Genomic DNA, 20110 nt, shown 5'->3' on the forward strand with positions numbered 1-20110 from the left:
GAATGACTTGTTATTTTTATTAAGGATTTCTTTCTTTTTGCAAAAAAAAAGTACAATAGGCATTAATTAGTAGGCTAAATCAGTGTTTCCCAAAGTCTGGGTCGCGACCCACGGGTGGGTCGCAGGAGATTTTATTTGGGTCGCCAGCACAATTTATGTTGTGTTATAGGCCTAACTGATACCATTTGTCATTTGATACCAGGAAAGCTAATAGTTTTCTATTAGGATGTAGATTGTTAACTACCACACTCACGGTTTTGTCATAAAAGTTCATGAAACTGGCGCATGAAACTGGGGGACGAACGCATCGCAGAGGGGATGCCAGCATGGATATCTAGGCTACCTCTCAAAATGAAACCGTTCTGTGGGGCGCCTGCCATGTACCTCGCAGTTGCAAACTGCAAGGGACATGAATCCGCCTATTTGCACGAACATTAATAGATACCAGCTCCTCAACTTTACCGATTCAAATCTAGTGACCGCGCTGTCAACTAAAGCAGACATCCATAGACCGGACATAAGGCCATTCAATTTGCATACAGTTTCGATTGCAGATGCAATCTTTAAAGTTAATAGCAACCTCCTCACATTCTTATTTCTGATTTAAAATGCACAACAGTGCATTATAGTCTACAATTTAAATGGGCATTTTAAACACTATTCCTCTCGTTTTCTACCTCGCTAACTCCAAAGTAAAGGCGCATTCTTCAGGCTATTGCGCAAACGCCTCTTGTTCTGATATAACGACTATACAATATAATATAATACAACAATACAATATAACGACTTGAGTTATTTGCTGTTTACATTGGAATTGACGTCCACAGTGTTATGGACCCATTTGTCTGCAACGCAACGTAGCCTACAACATTTTTTTTTAGAAATACAGGAACAGCTTACTATGCTGACGAATGACGACTGCACAACATGCGAAAATTTCCCCTACTCTCGGATGCGCATTAAAACGTATCTTTTCAGTAGTCATTTCCAACTTTTCACGCTGATGGTGCTCAAAATGCAACACAACCGTGTTCAAAGCAGGGATCCTATGGTAATGTACCGTGGTAAAGATGGTTTTATATTGGACGTTGGATATTCGACACATTCGAAAAATCTATTTAGCACTGACTACGAGGGTCGAATTTGTGTCAAACCAACTTTAATGTGTTTAAACAAGGCCTGCCTATATTACACAAAGCTTATTTTGTCCAAAAACCCATGTTTTGATTTTATGAATTTTTTAGGCTGATAAAAGATTTCAATCTATTATGCGGCTTCACCTTTTGACTTACCCATACTAAAACACATCTCCTGAACTCGGCTTACTGCCCTTTCTAGTACACAAAGCTTCTTTTTCCCTAAAACCTTCTCTTTGATTTTATACAATTTTTAATGTTAAATGTTTCAAATCTATTATGCGGCTTGCCCTTTTGACCTACCCATGTCAAAACACATCTGGTGAACTCGGATTACTGCTCTATATAGTACACAAAGCTTCTTTTTCCCAAAAATCCATTCTTTGATTTTATAAATATGTTTTAATGTAAAAAAATGCTTTAAATGCTTTAAATCTATTATGCGGCTTGACCTTTTGACCTAACCATGTCAAAACACATCTGTTGCACTCAGCTAACTGCCCTTCATAGTGCACAATGCTTCTTTTTTCCAGAAACTCACTCTTTGATTTTATATACATTTTTTACTATTCAAAAATGCTATAAATCTATTATGCGGCTTGACCTTTTGACCTACCCATGTCAAAACACATCTGGTGAACTCGGATTACTGCTCTATATAGTACACAAAGCTTCTTTTTCCCAAAAATCCATTCTTTGATTTTATAAATATGTTTTAATGTAAAAAAAATGCTTTAAATCTATTATGCGGCTTGACCTTTTGACCTAACCATGTCAAAACACATCTGTTGCACTCGGCTAACTGCCCTACATAGTACACAAAGCTTCTTTTTTTCAAAAACGCACTCTTTGATTTTATATAATTTTTTTACTATTCAAAAATGCTATAAATCTATTATGTGCCTTCCCCCTTTGACTTACCCATGTCAAAACACATCTGCTGCACTCGGCTAACTGCCCTACATAGTACACAAAGCTTCTTTTTCCCAAAAATCCATTCTTTGATTTTATAAATATTTTTTAATGTAAAAAAAATGCTTTAAATGCTTTAAATCTATTATGCGGCTTGACCTTTTGACCTAACCATGTCAAAACACATCTGTTGCACTCAGCTAACTGCCCTTCATAGTGCACAACGCTTCTTTTTTATAGCATTTTTGAATAGTAAAAAATTAATATAAAATCAAAGAGTGAGTTTTTGGAAAAAATAAGCTTTGTGTACTATAAAGGGCAGTTAGCTGAGTGCAACAGATGTGTTTTAACATGGGTAGATCGAAAGGGGAAGTCGCATAATAGATTTATAGCATTTTTGAATAGTAAAAAAATAATATAAAATCAAAGAAAGAGTTTTTGAAAAAAATAAGCTTTGTGTACTATGTAGGGCAGTTACCTGAGTGCAGCAGATGTGTTTTGACATGGGTAGGTCAAAAGGTCGATTCGCATAATAGATTTATAGCATTTTTATAAAGTAAAAAATTAATATAAAATCAAAGAGTGAGTTTTTGGAAAAAATAAGCTTTGTGTACTATGAAGGCCAGTTAGCTGAGTGCAACAGATGTGTTTTGACATGGGTAGGTCAAAAGGTCAAGCCGCATAATAGATTTATAGCATTTTTGAATAGTAAAAAAATAATATAAAATCAAAGAGTGAGTTTCTGGAAAAAAGAAGTGTTGTGCACTATGAAGGGCAGTTAGCTGAGTGCAACAGATGTCTTTTGACATGGTTAGGTCAAAAGGTCAAGCCGCATAATAGATTTAAAGCATTTAAAGCATTTTTTTTACATTAAAAAATATTTATAAAATCAAAGAATGGATTTTTGGGAAAAAGAAGCCCTACATAGTACACAAAGCTTCTTTTTCCCAAAAATCCATTCTTTGATTTTATAAATATTTTTTAATGTAAAAAAAATGCTTTAAATCTATTATGCGGCTTGACCTTTTGACCTAACCATGTCAAAACACATCTGTTGCACTCAGCTAACTGCCCTTCATAGTGCACAACGCTTCTTTTTTATAGCATTTTTGAATAGTAAAAAATTAATATAAAATCAAAGAGTGAGTTTTTGGAAAAAATAAGCTTTGTGTACTATAAAGGGCAGTTAGCTGAGTGCAACAGATGTGTTTTAACATGGGTAGGTCAAAAGGGGAAGTCGCATAATAGATTTATAGCATTTTTGAATAGTAAAAAAATAATATAAAATCAAAGAAAGAGTTTTTGAAAAAAATAAGCTTTGTGTACTATGTAGGACAGTTACCTGAGTGCAGCAGATGTGTTTTGACATGGGTAGGTCAAAAGGTCGATTCGCATAATAGATTTATAGCATTTTTATAAAGTAAAAAATTAATATAAAATCAAAGAGTGAGTTTCTGGAAAAAAGAAGTGTTGTGCACTATGAAGGGCAGTTAGCTGAGTGCAACAGATGTCTTTTGACATGGTTAGGTCAAAAGGTCAAGCCGCATAATAGTTTTAAAGCATTTAAAGCATTTTTTTTACATTAAAAAATATTTATAAAATCAAAGAATGGATTTTTGGGAAAAAGAAGCTTTGTGTACTATATAGAGCAGTAATCCGAGTTCACCAGATGTGTTTTGACATGGGTAGGTCAAAAGGGCAAGCCGCATAATAGATTTGAAACATTTAACATTAAAATTGTATAAAATCAAAGAGTAGGTTTTAGGGAAAAATAAGCTTTGTGTACTAGAAAGGGCACTAAGCCGAGTTCAGGAGATGTGTTTTAGTATGGGTAAGTCAAAAGGTGAAGCCGCATAATAGATTGAAATCTTTTATCAGCCTAAAAAATTCATAAAATCAAAACATGGGTTTTTGGACAAAAGAAGCTTTGTGTAATATAGGCAGGCCTTGTTTAAACACATTAAAGTTGGTTTGACACAAATTTGACCCTCGTAGTCAGTGCTAAATAGATTTTTCGAATGTGTCGAATATCCAACGTCCAATATAAAACCAACTTTACCACGGTTAGCAATGTAGGGGAGCGCGGGGCACAAAGTAACGCGGGGTTAAATGTAACACGGACTTTTTCCCTATTTGCAGGGGGTTGATCGAGGCATGCTATTGGTCAGTTAATCACACTACTATGAGACGGTGTTCCACAAATTTTCAGTCAGTATGGACGTGTTTCCACGTAGATCTGCAGCAAAACGCCTTTTGAAGACATCAACGTAAATGTCTAGGTTGTACTTGTCTTTCCAATACTGAGTTGTGGGTGCAGCTCACTGACTCCAATCTTGTATCATCTTAATAACCGTCTTGTAGGCTAAAAATGAACACCGTTTTGAAACATGTAGCCAACTCATAGCAGGAGCTAGCTTATTTTATAACAAACGTGACCCAGCGGGGTTAGTTGTAACGCGCTGTTACAACTAAGCCACTCATACTGTATAATGATGTTGCAATACAAAAATATGCGCGTATTAGTGTTAGTTTAGTTAGTTTTTGTGATGTTTTGCATTTTGCCTCATGTGTTTTCAGGTTTGAGGGCTTTTCTTGGCAGGATTGACCTTGGTTAGACTCTTAGCTTCCATTGGCGCATATTTCTCATGTTATTTCTCCGTATAGAAAATAAAGTCAATTTTCGACACACGTCTGTTGTTAGTTCATGACTTATGTATCATAAATAGTCAGATCCTATTCTATCATACACATTCAGATACATTTATTGAATTAATTTAATTAAAAACAGCCTTTGGGATGAGTGTTACAACTAACCCCGCATATGGGGCAGGTTGTAACATTTCACCTATCGCCACTCTCGGTGGAATTGTAAAAGAACAGTAGCTCCTACAAACAAACTTCCAGTGCATATGTGTAACAGAGATATGTATGTTGCTTGTTAAAAAGTATAACTAGTGAAACTCAAATGATTTTAGAATTATTTAGCCATAACCAAAAAGTGTTACTTTGTGCCCCGCGCTCCCCTATGGTTGGGGGAGGCATAGAAAAGTTGGAGAACCTGTGGCCTAAAACAATATTGGTGGTTGCAGGGTAGATTTGAAGTGAAATGGGTCGCGATGGTCTGTCATTTTTAAAAAGTGGGTCGCCAGAAAAAAAGTTTGGGAAACACTGGGCTAAATAGCAGCATGTTGAAATGATGTGCCAAATTGCGTTTTTTATTACAATGATAAAATTGTAGGCTACAGGCCGATGTGCGTTTTATTTGGAGACTGTTTTGCGAGACCGAGTTTGCTGCTGATATTCTGGGGATAGGCTACAACATAGCCAATGTAGGACTTTAGCCTTTTAATATATTTGCTGCATATTGGATCAGTCTTTCTAGAACAGGTAAGAGCTTTCTAGCCTCACGTCAGCGCCGCATCACCCATTAAAACAACCAGCGGATGGCGGGCGGGTGCGGTTTTGAAAATTGGTCAAAAAACGTTGGTGCGGATGGATGGCGGATGGATGATACGTTTTGCTATGCAGTTACGGTTGAAATAATAGCCCATCCGCGCATCTCTAGAACCTATATCTCAAAAGTGGCAGAAGGTTTCCTTAATGGGTTAATCAGAGAGGAAGAAAAAATGACCAGTTCCAACCATAGGGTTCCAACAAGTGGTTCTACAAAACAGTAGTGGGATATCGTTTTTCCACCACCAGATGGCGTATTCCTACAATACATGACCTATGCCTACATATTCTGTCTTGATCGGAACAGATTTAAGGGCGTCTACTCGTTTGTTATTAAAAATTGAATTCGGCGAGGCCAATTTGGAAAAACTCGAATATACGTAGGCTAATGGCCTACTCTGATGGTCGAACGCTGGAGACAAAAACTGTCCATTTGTCTACTGTCTAAATCTTTTCAATCATTTCCCCTTCAAAATAATAAGGAACTTCCGGAAATAGGACACAATTCTAAACTATGCTGAAACGGGCTTTAAATTAGGCTGCCCAGTTTGAAGTTGCATAACTTCGATACGTAGCGATATCACAGTTCTAGTGGAAAGAATTGCATTACAAACCACCGCCATGTTGTAAACGTGGTTTTCTTAGATGTGTCCGGGTTATTTTTCATTATTATTATTGGCACTGGCTACGGATAGGGACAGAACGACAGCCGTATTCTATTAGGCCTAACCTTGACAAAGTTCGACTGCCGTGTAGCTACCCCTAAACTGGTAGCCAGGCATACCAGAGCCCGTCTATGGGACATTCTCTGGGCATACTAACTGGGCTTTTTACTGTCTATGAGGCTACCATGTCAGATTCCAGTGGTAATCACGTGTCTACCTACTACGCACCATTCATGCCATCTTGAGAACCAACGCATGTTTTTAAATAGACTAGTGGAAGCGGTATCTGTAGGAGGGAGGGAAAAGCTGATATTCATACATCATGTCACGTTTGTGAAATTACTATAGGATCAAACATTGCGTTTGTCCCTTTAACTGGACTGCCGAGTAATCGGCTCAAGTCGTGTGATCCTACAGTAGGATTTGTTCTTTGCTATCTGCACCCGCTGAGCTCACGCATAGTGCATTCCACCTGGTGTAGGACTAGTGGACACTACAAGGGCATGAATTCACAGGAATGCACTTTAAATTACTTTCAATTTGTCCTAATTATTGTTTTATTGTTTTGTATACCCTATTTATTCATCTATTTTTTCTTACTTATCTTATTTTATTATTTTAATATATTTTTCTTGAGTTTTATTGTATTTTAGTGTGCATTACTCTTTCTCTACTTGTATATTAATTTGTATTGTGACCATGTAATCTCGGCTTCATTGTAAATGAGGGATTCCCTCAATGAACTTTCCCAGAAACTAAATAGGCTAAAGGTATACTATTACCTTCAGGCAAAAAAAAGATACAAAATCTACCCAATTCTGCACCCTCACAGACTATTTTCTTGTAACAGCTGACGAATCCTTGGCTATTCATGATACATCGAAATATCAGCTGGTGACCTCAATTCATTTAGAGACTAGGCCTGCCAAGCACAGACAATGCACTTCCCAATACAGATAAAAGTGAACAGTGATCCCAATTGAGTCACTAATCCAAATGTGAAGTGTTCTGCCAGCTCTAACAACCCAGTCTCTCACCGAATACATAAATGTCATTCATTTTAATTTAATGAATTTGCCCTTCCTCAGAATAAGCTGCATAGCAGATAGGCAATGCCAAGTGTCCCTATAGTGTGTGTGCATGAGACCATGCACAACCATGACAGAACTAGACCTTTGGTCGTATTGGTGTTAGTTGACAAGGTGACACAAGAGCTCAAATTTCAGTGTAAGCTTATGGCTAGGCTACATCTAGCAAGAAGGTACCATTACATGTAGTTGGACCCCCATCGTGCTGACAGGGAATAGTTTCAGCCAGTTGCAGCTGTCAGGATCATGTGTCCAAACTGGCATTTCATTCATTCCTCACCAGCAACCAAGTACAGACACGTGGACAAACATGTCAACACCCAATTATTAATATTACCCCCCTCAACTAAATTAAAGGCTTCGTGTGGCATTTTTAGAAGAATAGAATGACATTAGTCTAGACAAACTAGACTCCATCTAGTTCATTCACCTAACACAAAGGTTAAACTACAGCAAAGCTGAAGGCAGAAAGAGGCTTGATAGGAGATAAGATGTATATTTAGACGATGGCGTTAATCCACTTCACGCCATAGCTAATCCCAGTCTCATCACATGACGTTACTACTACCTGATGGAAAAAACCATCTGTACCACCTGGCTAGACAATTGCAAAAGGAAAGAGTCAATTTAAATCAACAACTGTATCAATTAATTTAGATGACGTTCAATGTCCACAGACCTGGATGGATTATACCCTGCCTGGGTGAAGATTTCACAGCTGTCTTTGGCTGAATACCAACTACAATTTTGGAGGGCAACCAAGGTTTGGAGTTTCACCTTAGGAAGTGACACTGGCTTGTGCAGTAATGTCACAATGGTCAAGCACTAGACTTTCTAAACTCCTTTTAAAGATCAGGTGTGCCACAAACCACATTAAAGTCTAGCCAAAACACAAATCAAGGGCAAGACTTAAGTAGGTTCAGTAGGTTGTCTTTATTAAAGTGATGACTAAAAACAGACCGGCTGGATGACGGGTTTCAATACCCGGTATGGTTGCTTAATCCTGGGAATGACAATGTGAATGGGGAACCAAACAGAAAATAAAAAGGGGCCAAAATGACAGAAAAACCAATTCCCCCAGTACAACTAGTAAACATACTAGTTGGTCCCTATAAATAAGGCGGAATTTGACAGTCCTTCCAAATGTACAAGATATGTTACAGACACCTCACAACATTTATGGTGGACATAGAAAAGGTTTAGAGGACTTTCTTCAACTCATCATACAAGACCAGTACGAAGGCACCGCCCATGCCTCGCAGAACATTGGACCAAGCTCCCTTGAAGAAGGCCTTGCCACCCTCATCACGTGAAATCTTCTTCCAGCAGTCCATTGTGCCAGTGTACATGATATCAGCTGCAATGCAAAAAAAGCATGATTGAGTTCACGTGTCCCCCAACAGCACAAATTATGCCAATGCCAAGAGAATTTAAGTCAAGTACCTCCTTTGCGTCCGGACTGCATCATCATACGACGACGAACGGTGTCGAAGGGATAGGATGTAAGACCAGCAACAGCGGTTACAGTCTGAGCAATTGCCCAACTGACCACAATGTGAGTGTTCTTGGGATCGGGCAGCATACCTGCAAGGAGAGGAATAGAACATTAAAGAAAATAATAATTTATTAAAAATGTAAATTATAATAATAAGAATAAAGGAAAACTTACCCTTAGCGGTGTCGTAAATGCCAAAGTAGGCTGCTCTGTAGATGATAATGCCCTGAACAGAGACATTGAAGCCCTGGTACAGACCCTTCAGGCCATCCGATTTGAAGATCTTCGCCAGGCAGTTGCCCAAGCCAGAGAACTCTCTCTCAGCTCCGGCCTTACCAACATCAGCGGCAAGACGGGTTCTGGCAAAGTCGAGGGGGTAGACGAAGCACAGGGAGGTGGCTCCAGCAGCACCACCAGATGCCAGGTTACCAGCAAAGTATCTCCAGAACTGGGTGCGCTTGTCAACACCATCAAGGAAGATCTTCTTGTACTTGTCCTTGAAGGCAAAGTTGAGGGCCTGAGTGGGGAAGTATCTGATGACGTTGGCAAGGTTACCTCTCCAGAAGGACAAGAAGCCCTGTTCCTTGGGGATACGGGTCACACAGTCCATGATGCCCTTGTACTGCATGTCAGCGGTGATCTGTTTGCTTGCATGTTGCACCTGTAAACCAACAGTAAGTCAGAGAAGGCATAGACAAACATATTCAAGACAAGGAGCAATTTAAAGACGCATGTTGACCAATGCAGCCATAGCAGTTTCTCATCTTTTACTGTCAAACAATTTAGGCACACTATTAGTTGGCCAACTAACCGGTAGCTAGCCAAGCTATCTGAAGTCCCACAACTTCACCTGCAATCTCAAGATGGAGGTCAACACTCCACAAGCACACAAGGGCGTCGCAGTCTAACCGGGTCAATAAGCTATTTGAACTAAAATGGCGAGAAACAAAGGGACATACTCGACTGAATCAAATTTTAACACGCTGTACTGCAAAGTAAGCCAGTGCTTAGAGGACAGCAAACATATCTGGCTAACGATAACCATTAGCCAAATGCAAGCTAACATTAGCAGCATCCTTCTACCCAGACAATGAGATTAGATTACATCGTCAAAGTTAAATGATAAAGGTGGAAACCTTAGGCGACAGGGCATGCTTAAAACGCGTCAAATGTTCAACCTCATACCCAGACTTTAGATGACCAAATGTTACTATTAACTTCACACATTCTTTTCGTCAAGAACAATTAGTTCCACATCCGCGCTAGCTAACCAGCTAGTGTTAGCTTGCTAGGCCGAGGCCTCCCCCTTCCCACGACCTTGGCCATTTGTGTGCTAGTTCGCTTGACTTCCGATAGCGAACATTACGCAAAGAGCTACTAGGAAATAGTGGTAAAAGTGGTTTACAGTAGCCACACGCAATCATTTCACAACAGAGACTACGTTACTAACGTTATATTGTATGCACGTCTGGTTTCTTGGATCAAACACGAAACACGACGTTTCAGTCAACTTTCCCAACTTGGTTTTAAGATTAATTGAACTTGGTTGCCTTTCACACTACTAACATAAAAACATTAACGAATCCAAAATAAACTAAGGTTAGTGTAAATGTCTGCCCGTTGTTAACTGAAGTCATAACAGTTACATAAGATTATTGGGCTGAAAGTTGGATTTAAATTGAACCTGCTGGCAAACCAACCACTCCCACTTAACTTCAAGCTAACGTTAATTTAACATTATTAACATGATTTAATATTAACGGCCACGGTAAAGTAGTGCACTTAAAAGGTTTCTGAAAATGCGAAATTGAAAGGATCAAATCGTGAATTAACAGTTCCTTTGACGTTTGTCACCAACTAGCATTCCTAAGTTCGTCATTCATTAGCCATCAACCGCCCGTTACGTAATGGTGGACTTTGTTAGCTAGACCGCTAGCGTTAGCTATGATAGCTAACGCGGAGACGACCGTAAACGACATGCCTCAAAGTCATCACCTCTACCCACTTGAATGACAAACAGAGACGAGCAACAATCTGAATGACACAATATAGTTCAACCACCCAAATAGCTAACTGTATGACCATAAATTTGTCAACAGATTAGAACAGGGAAACAATAGATTCCCCTTTCAATCAAACCATCCATTAGCACAACTTCACGTTGGCTAACGTTAGTTAGCTCACGTTAACAAACTCACGATTCTCAAGTTACCGGCTTACCTGAAGAAGCAGCTTCACTCTCTCAATGGGAGCAACAGCTGTTTTGGAGATAGCAGCAGCAATACCTCCAGCCAAGAAGTCCTTGGCGAAGGACATGACCATGGTGTCGGTACTCATTTTCGGGCGATTTCGGATTAAGGTCGGACTCGGAACAGGGCAATGATCCTCCGCCTCGACTCTGGGCTGGTTTGCCGGCTCAGTCGAAATGGCCGATGAACAAGTTTCTGTACTGATTTAAAAAGTGCTGAGTTCGCGAGACAAAACGCGATCTCAAGCTCGGGCTTCTATTGGTTGTTTCTCTGATATCGGTGGGGGCTAAAAGAGGGAAAAGGAGGGGGGAAGCCTATTTTTTACAGTCTATGGGGGAAGCCTACGAATTTATCACAACTTGATCGTCAAATGTTTTTAGTACAACTCAGTAACCACTCAATCGTATAAAACACATTACTGATAGAGATTTACTGTTGGACTACAATGTTTTCCATCACAAGACACGAATAATGCGCTTTGTTTTAAAAACAAATGGTTTATGTGGTTCCTATGAAGTTCTATTAAAACAAATAGAACTAATGTCATAATGTTAGTGAATGACAGTCCCAGAGCCCTAGAGAGATAAGGCTCAGTCCGCCTTAAATCAAAAGGAAGAATAGTTTCAGAGGCTTCACGAGAGCAAGGCAGCGGCCATAGATGACCTGGAAGGTCATAGCAAGAGTGTCCTTGACTTGTCACTGCATTATGGTTGTGTCAAAGATCTGTGACAAAAGGCTTGTATCAACAGAAACAGGTAATTGCAACTAAAAATCAAAGATATCCAGTCTATAGTAAATATTGCAATGTAACATTTAACCCATACAAACTATGCAAGGTATACAGACAAGTGGAAAAGAAATGGTGTCTGTGACTGGCATGTCTTTAGTGTGGCAACGTTTGTGTGAGAAGGGTGTATATTCATCGGGATGAAACCAACAAAATGCAGAGGACAAAGACAAATAACTTTAAAACCCATTTTAATCCCCATTATATATTTACCATCAGCAATACTGCAATAATGCATATGAAATTGTACAGACACATTTTTACAAATAAGTTAGAGCAAAGTCCTTTTAGGCAAGTCCCTCCACTCAGCGGCCATTTGACAACGCTTTTTGGGCACTCGTCGGGCATCCAATTCGGCAGAAATGCGCGTGCGCAAGGCTTCACAACACCAATCTTGCTCCAGCGGCGAGATCACAACACATGATTGGCACGATGTCTTCACAACACACCATATGATTGGCTCAATGTATTCACATGTCGACGTTTTGCCAAGGAAGGGGTGGGATATGTGTAGACAACGGCCATATTGGCGTGACAAACTAGCCCCATGCATTTCTATGGAGTATTTTTTGAGTGCTGTGTCTCCACATTAGAAAGTCTCTGGTTAGAGTGGGTGATTACCATTATGATCAATGATTAGGCCTACTTAAAGCCCCCCTGTGTACGAATTTCTCCCATCTAGAGGTTAGGTACTATATTGCAACCAACCTCTCAAGCGCTGCCTCGTTTAGAACTACAGTAGCCGTCGCACATCAAAAACTGGCACTAGTTCTGGACTCCTAGGCGCATCAAAACATAAACTTTTCTCTGAATAAGCAATAACAAAACAGTAATATAATTGTGTATACTATTTTATTGGAAAAAGGGTGGAATGTCCGCATACTTGCTCCGAGTTTTTTTTAATGACTATTCACCAGTGACTATTTAATGACTATTCACTAGTCATTAAAAAAATCCTGATGGGAGCAAGTGTGCAGACATTCCACCCTTTTTCCATTTTATAGCCTAGCACTTTTTGTCCAGCACCTGCCTTGGATGTGCTCACCAACAAACAACTTCCAGTATACTATTTTATTGCCATTGCTTGTGTGTGATGCCAATGAAACACTCTTTCGGATAGTATAATAAATAGTTTAATTTTGCCTGTTAACCGAGCTAGCCAGCAAACGTTAGCACAGTAAATGGACGTGAATGGGAGCAACTAGTGATCTTCGCTAGCAGCCAAGGACTTTGGTTAAACTCAAGTTAAACGTATATTGTTGCAAACTAACCTGAAAATAACACATATTCAGCAATTTTGTGGTAGTCTACTAGTTCTTGCAAAACTATGTTAGGTTAGTTTATCAACTGTCTCTGGGTCTAGAGACTAGAGATCAAGTGAGACAGTGACGGATCATAAACAAAGTTATTTTTCTCTTTATTCATTTAGTTGGAAAATACAATTTCAATGTCAGAATTTTAGGAAGACATGTGGCTTGTAGAAGATGTGTTCGTAACTTACATTGCTGAATGTAGGGAAATTCTGCATTTGAATCCAAGCTAATGTTTTTTTTCTATGCAGACGCCAAAGACTGAGCTGTATGCGGCTGTATTTCGTATATGTCCCTTGCTGGCCACCGTTATTTTCAAATGGCACACGTACATGGAGAGTAGACCCTGCACTATGTTGATGTAAAATGAGGATTTCTAAGCCAATAGGTATGCTTCGAATTAGTGGTGGTGGTAATTAAACATGAATGGGGCCACATTTATGAATGGGAAATGTTAAATTTTGTTAACAATTGAAACCGTTACACAGGGGACCTTTTAAATGGTCTTACATTGTATTCATTTTAAATTATTAAATATCCACATAAATACCTTGCGGTAATGGAGTGCAACATGAGGGCACAGTGTCATTACTGTATATAGGTTTGTTTTTGTGGTAGGATCTATCTAACAGCTAACAGCATTGTCTGTTATGGATCTACATTGATCTGGTGTGGATACGCAAAGATTCACATCAGAACACAGCTAGATCCAATACACTGTGATGATAACAACATTTGCTATCTGGGTAGTGTGTCCTCAGATGCATCTATAATACATTGGTAATGAAAATACCATGATGTGAAAAGAAAAATAAGTAATACGTAAGTGGCAAGGCACCTTCAGTAATGGAGGACAAACACATTAAGGATATTTAAAAGAGAAGCATTGACCCAACCCCATGGATCAATCAAAAATCATTCACATTTCCTGCATGTTGTCCACTAAAATGTCCTTTAAAAACTGTCTTTACTCCAGCCATATGGCCACTGTTGTAGCCGGACTATTCTGATAACATTTTCATGTGCACAATCACATTAAACACATTTTGAGGTATTAATACATTATTTCTGCCTGTGCAAATCTTTGACTGCCAGCATTTCATATTGACAATAGTACATAAAACATAGAAATTACAAGATCTGTTGTATCCAGACATATTGCTGGTGATACACCAAAAACATCCGCAGTGCTAGGCAGTAAAACCAACCTAGGAACAACAATGTCATTCAAAACATCAGAATTCAAGAAGACTTCTGCATTTTAAAAATCAGGACAGTCTATGGATGATGACTGAGCAGCAAACTTATCCTTAAAGTTTGAGGCTTCACCTCACCAACGGTTTCCCATGGAAGAGTTCTGTGGCTGAAACTTCCTGTTTCTGAGGTAGCGTTTGACCTCCTGCAATTCGTAAGGGCCCAAACTCTGATCCACACCTGGTTTCAGCTTGTAACTCAGGGGGGACACAATGTAACCATTGCGGTATAGGCAAACCTGTTTGCACATCTCAAAGCAGGTAAAGAGTAGGCCAAAATAGGGAACAATCTGTGAAGGAAACACAAAAACATGTTATGATCTACTAGACATACTTCACATACAAAACCAAATACAACATTTAGGGACATGCAGGTTGCATCTAGTTGCAACTACAAATGTGTAAGGGAAAGTGCTGCCAGTTGTGAAGCAAATCCATTGAAAAACTGAGCAAGCTATTGATAACATGCTATTATTTTGATTACAATCCTAATTAACACTTTTATTTTTTTATAACACAGATCAAGCCCCATCAATTCAATCCAGTCTAAATAGATAAAATCATGCCAGTCACAAGGCATGCCAGTTTTAGCTCATGGAACATTACTTTACTTTACTCACAGCCAGACCTTAATTTTAACAATATGTCAACACAAACACATCCAAATGATATAAGCTTATTTAATGATTTAATAAGAAATGTTTACTTGTCCTTAGATGTTCCCATGTGATTCAAATCAATTCACAAAACACATTAGTCCAAACACACACAAAAACAATGACACAAACATAATATAAGACACATCCTACCTTCACCATGTTGGCTGTAAGACCACTCCACAAGGTTAGAATGCCCTTGGTTTTGATGACCTGCCGGAAACAATCCAACATCCCATTGAAGTGGACATCAACCCCACCATAATGCGGCAGGTGAGAACTCTGAGCCTGAAAAAGACATTTAAAGACATCAGTTACTGTAAGTCTTTTTTTAATGTGATTGATCAGTCAAAATTCAATTCAGATTCAAAATCCTATTCACATTCTCCCTTGGTATATTGTCCCATTGCTTTGGAGTAATTGTGCTGGGAGATTGTCATGATTCAGAAAATAAATATGGTCTTGATTCTGTTGTGGGAAGTAGCAAGTCGGCAGTGGCACAAATTGAATGCAGTGCACGGACTCATACTTAACCAATTACAGACAAGTATTATCACATGAGTCATGTGTAGAGCAGTGTGGCTCCCTTGCTCCTATTTACTTCTCTTTGCCATAAGTGCTTTTTAGTGAAGGCATGAAAGAAGTCTACCAGTGTTAGAGTTTACCCTCCACTTTGTACCCTCTGTAATGTCAATGCAGTCAATGCATTCACAAGCGTGACAGGAAACTTTGCTTCTGACCATCCCCCACCCCAACACACACCAAGTCACGAGGCCCTCCCGGCTCTTAAAGGGAAAGACTGTCGAAAACCATGGGCAGTCTCCTCACAGCTTTTGTTTAAGGACAGACAAGAGCTGCTCCCTTGCTTTAGGCTTCTTTAAAATCCCTCTGTGGTGCCTGCAGGGTGGGGCCATGTTTGCCCCATAATGGCTGCATGATTTGATCTTTTGGGCCTAATTGCACAAATGATTACACACCTCTGCACCTCCATTCAAAGTCATGCTGTATACTGAAAGACTGTTTTGATAAAGCTTGGTGAACAAAGGCAGTCAGAACCTTTGCCCATACAATCAGAGTATCCCCGAAAACCGTGGGGCATTTTCAATTTGTTGTGTGATATTCACCAGCCTATCTTTGGAGACCTTATCTATGGCCAGGCAGACCCTGAACAGTGTCTACATTCTCAGCTGCCACAACACCTTGTGGTCCCTAATAATAGAACATGTTCTCTAGTTCTTTGTCCACAGTTAATGTACTCAAAGAATAAACCCGTCTTCTACTAAAGCCATGAAGTTAATTAGTCTGCTGTGTCTGATGTGATCACCTTTTCCCTCATAAAAAAGATAAACAAATGAATAGTTCTTATTCTTGCATAGCCTTTCAGTAACTCCACAACTACCTGTTGCATACTTGAGTTATTGTTGTTCAGCTGTTAATAAGTTGTGCCACCTCATGGACAAAATATTTACTGCACCATTGGTAAAACCACAGGAGCAAGGAGAACCATGCAGTGAGATGTTATAATCATTACATAGCGATATCTTTATTATATCACTGTTGTTTCTACTCACTTGAATTACAGTGAAAACCCTGTACAATGTCAAGTTTATCTACAGTCATAGTACTTCATAAAAACTGTCAAAATCAATAAAATAATTAAAAAAAAACACACATGACTTATTTTAGCATCAACAATTTAAATAAATGTAATCAAGAGTGCCAAAAATTTTCCCACACCTGCATTTTTCGTTTCACCGTCTCAAAGGGGAACGACAGAGTCTGGGCTACTCCTGCTGCTAGGCAACCATTAATGAAGTTCTGCAGAGAAGAGAAGCGAAAGTGTGGTTCCTGCCACAACTTATCCAGGTTCATGTAGACTGCATAGCAGCCAATAGAGAATGGAACAGCACCTGTCACAACAGAAACCAAATGTAATCAGTCGTTCATATTGTGTGGACAATCTTACACATCGTATACATTTTCTCATTAGACGAATGGGAACATACCAATCACAGTGAGAGAGAATCCCCTGTAGAGAGCCAGGAGCCCCTCTTTGTGGTAGATGTTGGACATGGTGTGCAGCACACCCCTGTAGGTAGACTGCCTGCAGTTCTGGGCAATGAGGCGTGTTTCTACCACTTCCAGTGGGTATGTGGTGAGTGCAGCAGTTATTCCTGCTAGGCCTCCAGCCACTATGGCTTGCCACTGTGATATATGGCCCAAACCATCCATATGCTGGTGGACAATCCTGCAAACATATGAAATGGTTAAAACAAAATGTAATTCTTACAATTCATACTACATATATACATCCCATACCATTGTGTATCATCATAGATCAAGAGAAAATGTTTTACGACATTTCTGTACATTCTATGCATCACACAGGAAAAAATAATGTAGGCTTAATGGACAAATACTGCAATTAAAGCCTTGAAACAGGTAATGTACAAGAAAACTGGGGAAATTGTATCCAGTCAGTCTAATAGTTTTAGACCAACTATCAATATGTTAACCAATGTTACAAGTTGTTGATCTGTTTTGATATTTTAAACATTTGTTTATGTAGCGACAGGCAAAGGGCACACTCCAAGACTCCGGGTACATACTGTACAGAACATTCACGAGGCAGGGGGCTAATTTGTAAACACATGTGCCAAGCCACGTGACATTTCAAAGGTTTCGGAACACTCCTCTGTCCTTTTTAGTTTACACACATGGGAGAGTTCATTTCCAGAAGCCAGTAAGTGTGCAAGTGGGAAGCTGACATGCCACGTCGTAGATATATATCTATGCGACACATTCTCAGGTTGTAATGTTAATATGTATTAGACCTAAAAAAAATCTTGGAGGCTCGTCTCACCAGATTATGTGGTGACACTCTGAGGATTCTGATTGGGCGAAATGTAAAGCGTGACTCCGTCGTCACATGAACGATGGTAAACTTGAGCACGGAAGTAAACGCTAGCTTGCCGTCTATGTAGCTTGCCGACGAACTATAATAAATAAATAAATTCCTAGCCTGCCAGGAAGTTGAGGGGCAGTATAAAGTTTTAAACAAATGTAAAGCTGTTTCGCAATAAACGAGTTCTGCTACATGATGTTCCAAACGATTAAAAAACTGTAAAACAGACGAACTACACTTCGGCCCTTCGGTTAGCTGCTAGAAGCTACCTTTTTAGTAACGATAACGTCATCGTAATGCTAGCAGCTACTCACCCAACAACGGTAACGTTAAAGGTAGCTGCTAAGGGTAATGTTACGCGATTATCCACGTCGCCTCCAAATATTAACATACGTGCACATAATAATAGAAGCCGAATTTACCATGACATGTCCCGCTGTGTAACTAAGAACGAATACAACTCGCTACAGGAGCAATAGCCGAGACAATAGCGAGCTAACTAGCCATAGCTACCTAAGCTAGCAAAACAACACGTTGGACATTGTTCTAATGTTGACAAACAGTCTATAATTATCGCAAGCTATCGCTAGTTTTGTTAGCATAAGTGAATACGGCATACATTTAATCTTGGAGGTATGACCACACACATTGACTAACTGTCAATCTGTGTTAAACCATTTGGATGTTCTTCTAATGTAGCGTTATGATACTTACTTTTTGTAAGTTGCCAGATGAATTGCACTGTAAGGAAACAGTCGAAGACAGGAAACCACATTACCCTTCCAAAACGCACGTAGACCTTCATTCTGGTAGATTAGCAAAAAGCTGTGAATAAAGCCTCTTTTGCTATGAAATGTACCTACTTGACTAACAATTTTTACCACCTCCAAAGGGGAAGTAACAGTTTTGCTGAAAATCCCAGCAAAACCAACACAGAGAAACCCCTGCGAGTTTGTCAATCTATCATCTTTTTTAACTGTTGCCATTATTCTAGCAGCCTTTATGTGATCGCGAATACATAAGATAACCTACATCAACTAACCTACAATTCTTTAAACCGCTTATTCCCAACCACTACACTGTCGGACAAGCTACTTCACTGAAATCGAGACCCTTGTTTGGCTGACCACCACTGGCAGAACTGTATTTTAAACTGTGTCAGCCGATGACCAATCACGGTCACGTTGGCTTTCCGGAGGGTGGAGCAAAGATTGTATGGTGCTCCACTGTAACTGTAACTTAACATTGGTTAGCAGCATGTATTTTTTTACAGCCTATGGTTAGCACGCAGATCTGATTGAGAGTTGTTCTGGGAAAGGTTCATTGACTTACGACTTTCAGCGGGGGCATAACTAACAGCGAAATTAAACTTAAATTGGTGCATAAAACTCTTACCAAATAGTTTCAGAAGTGTAACAATATTGTAAAGGTTTTAAATGCAGTTGTTTACTCAATTCCAAAGAAATACGAGCATATGACATAGCGCTTCACTTTTTCCACACTTTTTGTCATCTTGAAATGGATTCAATTATGTATTTTTTCTCATCAATCTACACACAATACTCCAACACCCCACAAAAAAGCAAGTGTTTGGAGTGTTTTGTAAATGTATAAAAAAGTAAAAGACTGAAATATTCTATGTAAGGGATAACGGCCGCCGAGGTGTCCTGTTATACGGAATTAATGGACGAGGGCGAGGGGCAAAAAACTCCCCTCCGCCCGAGTCCATTAATTCCGTATAACTGGACACACCTCGAAGGCCGTTATCCCGCTTATCACCCGGTTGCCACTGGAAACACTGGAAACACGCTGTTCTGTTTAAAAAGAAGCTCACTAGTTCATAGCTGTCACCTGTCAACATTGGGCTTTGAAAATAAGGGAGATTTCCCGGGTTTCTCATGCAGAATACGGGAAAATGTCAACATTCGTCCCCCAACGTTGGAAGGGTTGCAGTATTAGTCCGTTTCATAATTGCAAGCTCGTGCATTGGTCAGCTAAACCAGTGATTCTTAAACTAGGGGTCGCGACCCCAAATGGGGTTGCCAAAACTTCCATGGGGTTGCCAATTATGTTCTGTATTCAGTCTGAAATTATTATTAGGTGAAACAAAGGAAAATTATATTGGCCTTTTCTGCCTTTTTCTTATTTACACGCAGTTAAGAGCAGGGGCGCCTGCAGGAATTAATGCTATGGTAGCCTAC

General features: G+C 39.5%; 2 protein-coding genes across 2 annotated transcripts; both read right to left on the reverse strand.

The window, feature by feature from the left end:
• Positions 1-8168: 8168 nt before the first annotated feature.
• slc25a5 (solute carrier family 25 member 5) lies at positions 8169-11189 on the reverse strand. The gene is made up of 4 exons (XM_076292511.1): positions 10970-11189; positions 8924-9410; positions 8698-8838; positions 8169-8611 (listed from the first exon to the last, which is right to left on the reverse strand). The coding sequence occupies exons 1-4, from the start codon at positions 11084-11086 to the stop codon at positions 8454-8456; spliced, it is 903 nt and encodes a 300-aa protein (XP_076148626.1). The 5' UTR covers positions 11087-11189; the 3' UTR covers positions 8169-8453.
• A 1989-nt stretch (positions 11190-13178) lies between these two features.
• On the reverse strand, positions 13179-19027 carry slc25a43 (solute carrier family 25 member 43). The gene is made up of 5 exons (XM_076292512.1): positions 18624-19027; positions 17011-17252; positions 16742-16914; positions 15158-15292; positions 13179-14638 (listed from the first exon to the last, which is right to left on the reverse strand). The coding sequence occupies exons 1-5, from the start codon at positions 18893-18895 to the stop codon at positions 14426-14428; spliced, it is 1035 nt and encodes a 344-aa protein (XP_076148627.1). The 5' UTR covers positions 18896-19027; the 3' UTR covers positions 13179-14425.
• Positions 19028-20110: the final 1083 nt, after the last annotated feature.

Source organism: Alosa pseudoharengus, unplaced genomic scaffold, assembly GCF_046254945.1.
Source record: "Alosa pseudoharengus isolate Yale_2024_CS ecotype anadromous, Long Island Sound unplaced genomic scaffold, YU_APseudo_1.1 YU_APseudo_1.1_scf_19, whole genome shotgun sequence".
NCBI lineage: Eukaryota > Metazoa > Chordata > Actinopteri > Clupeiformes > Clupeidae > Alosa > Alosa pseudoharengus.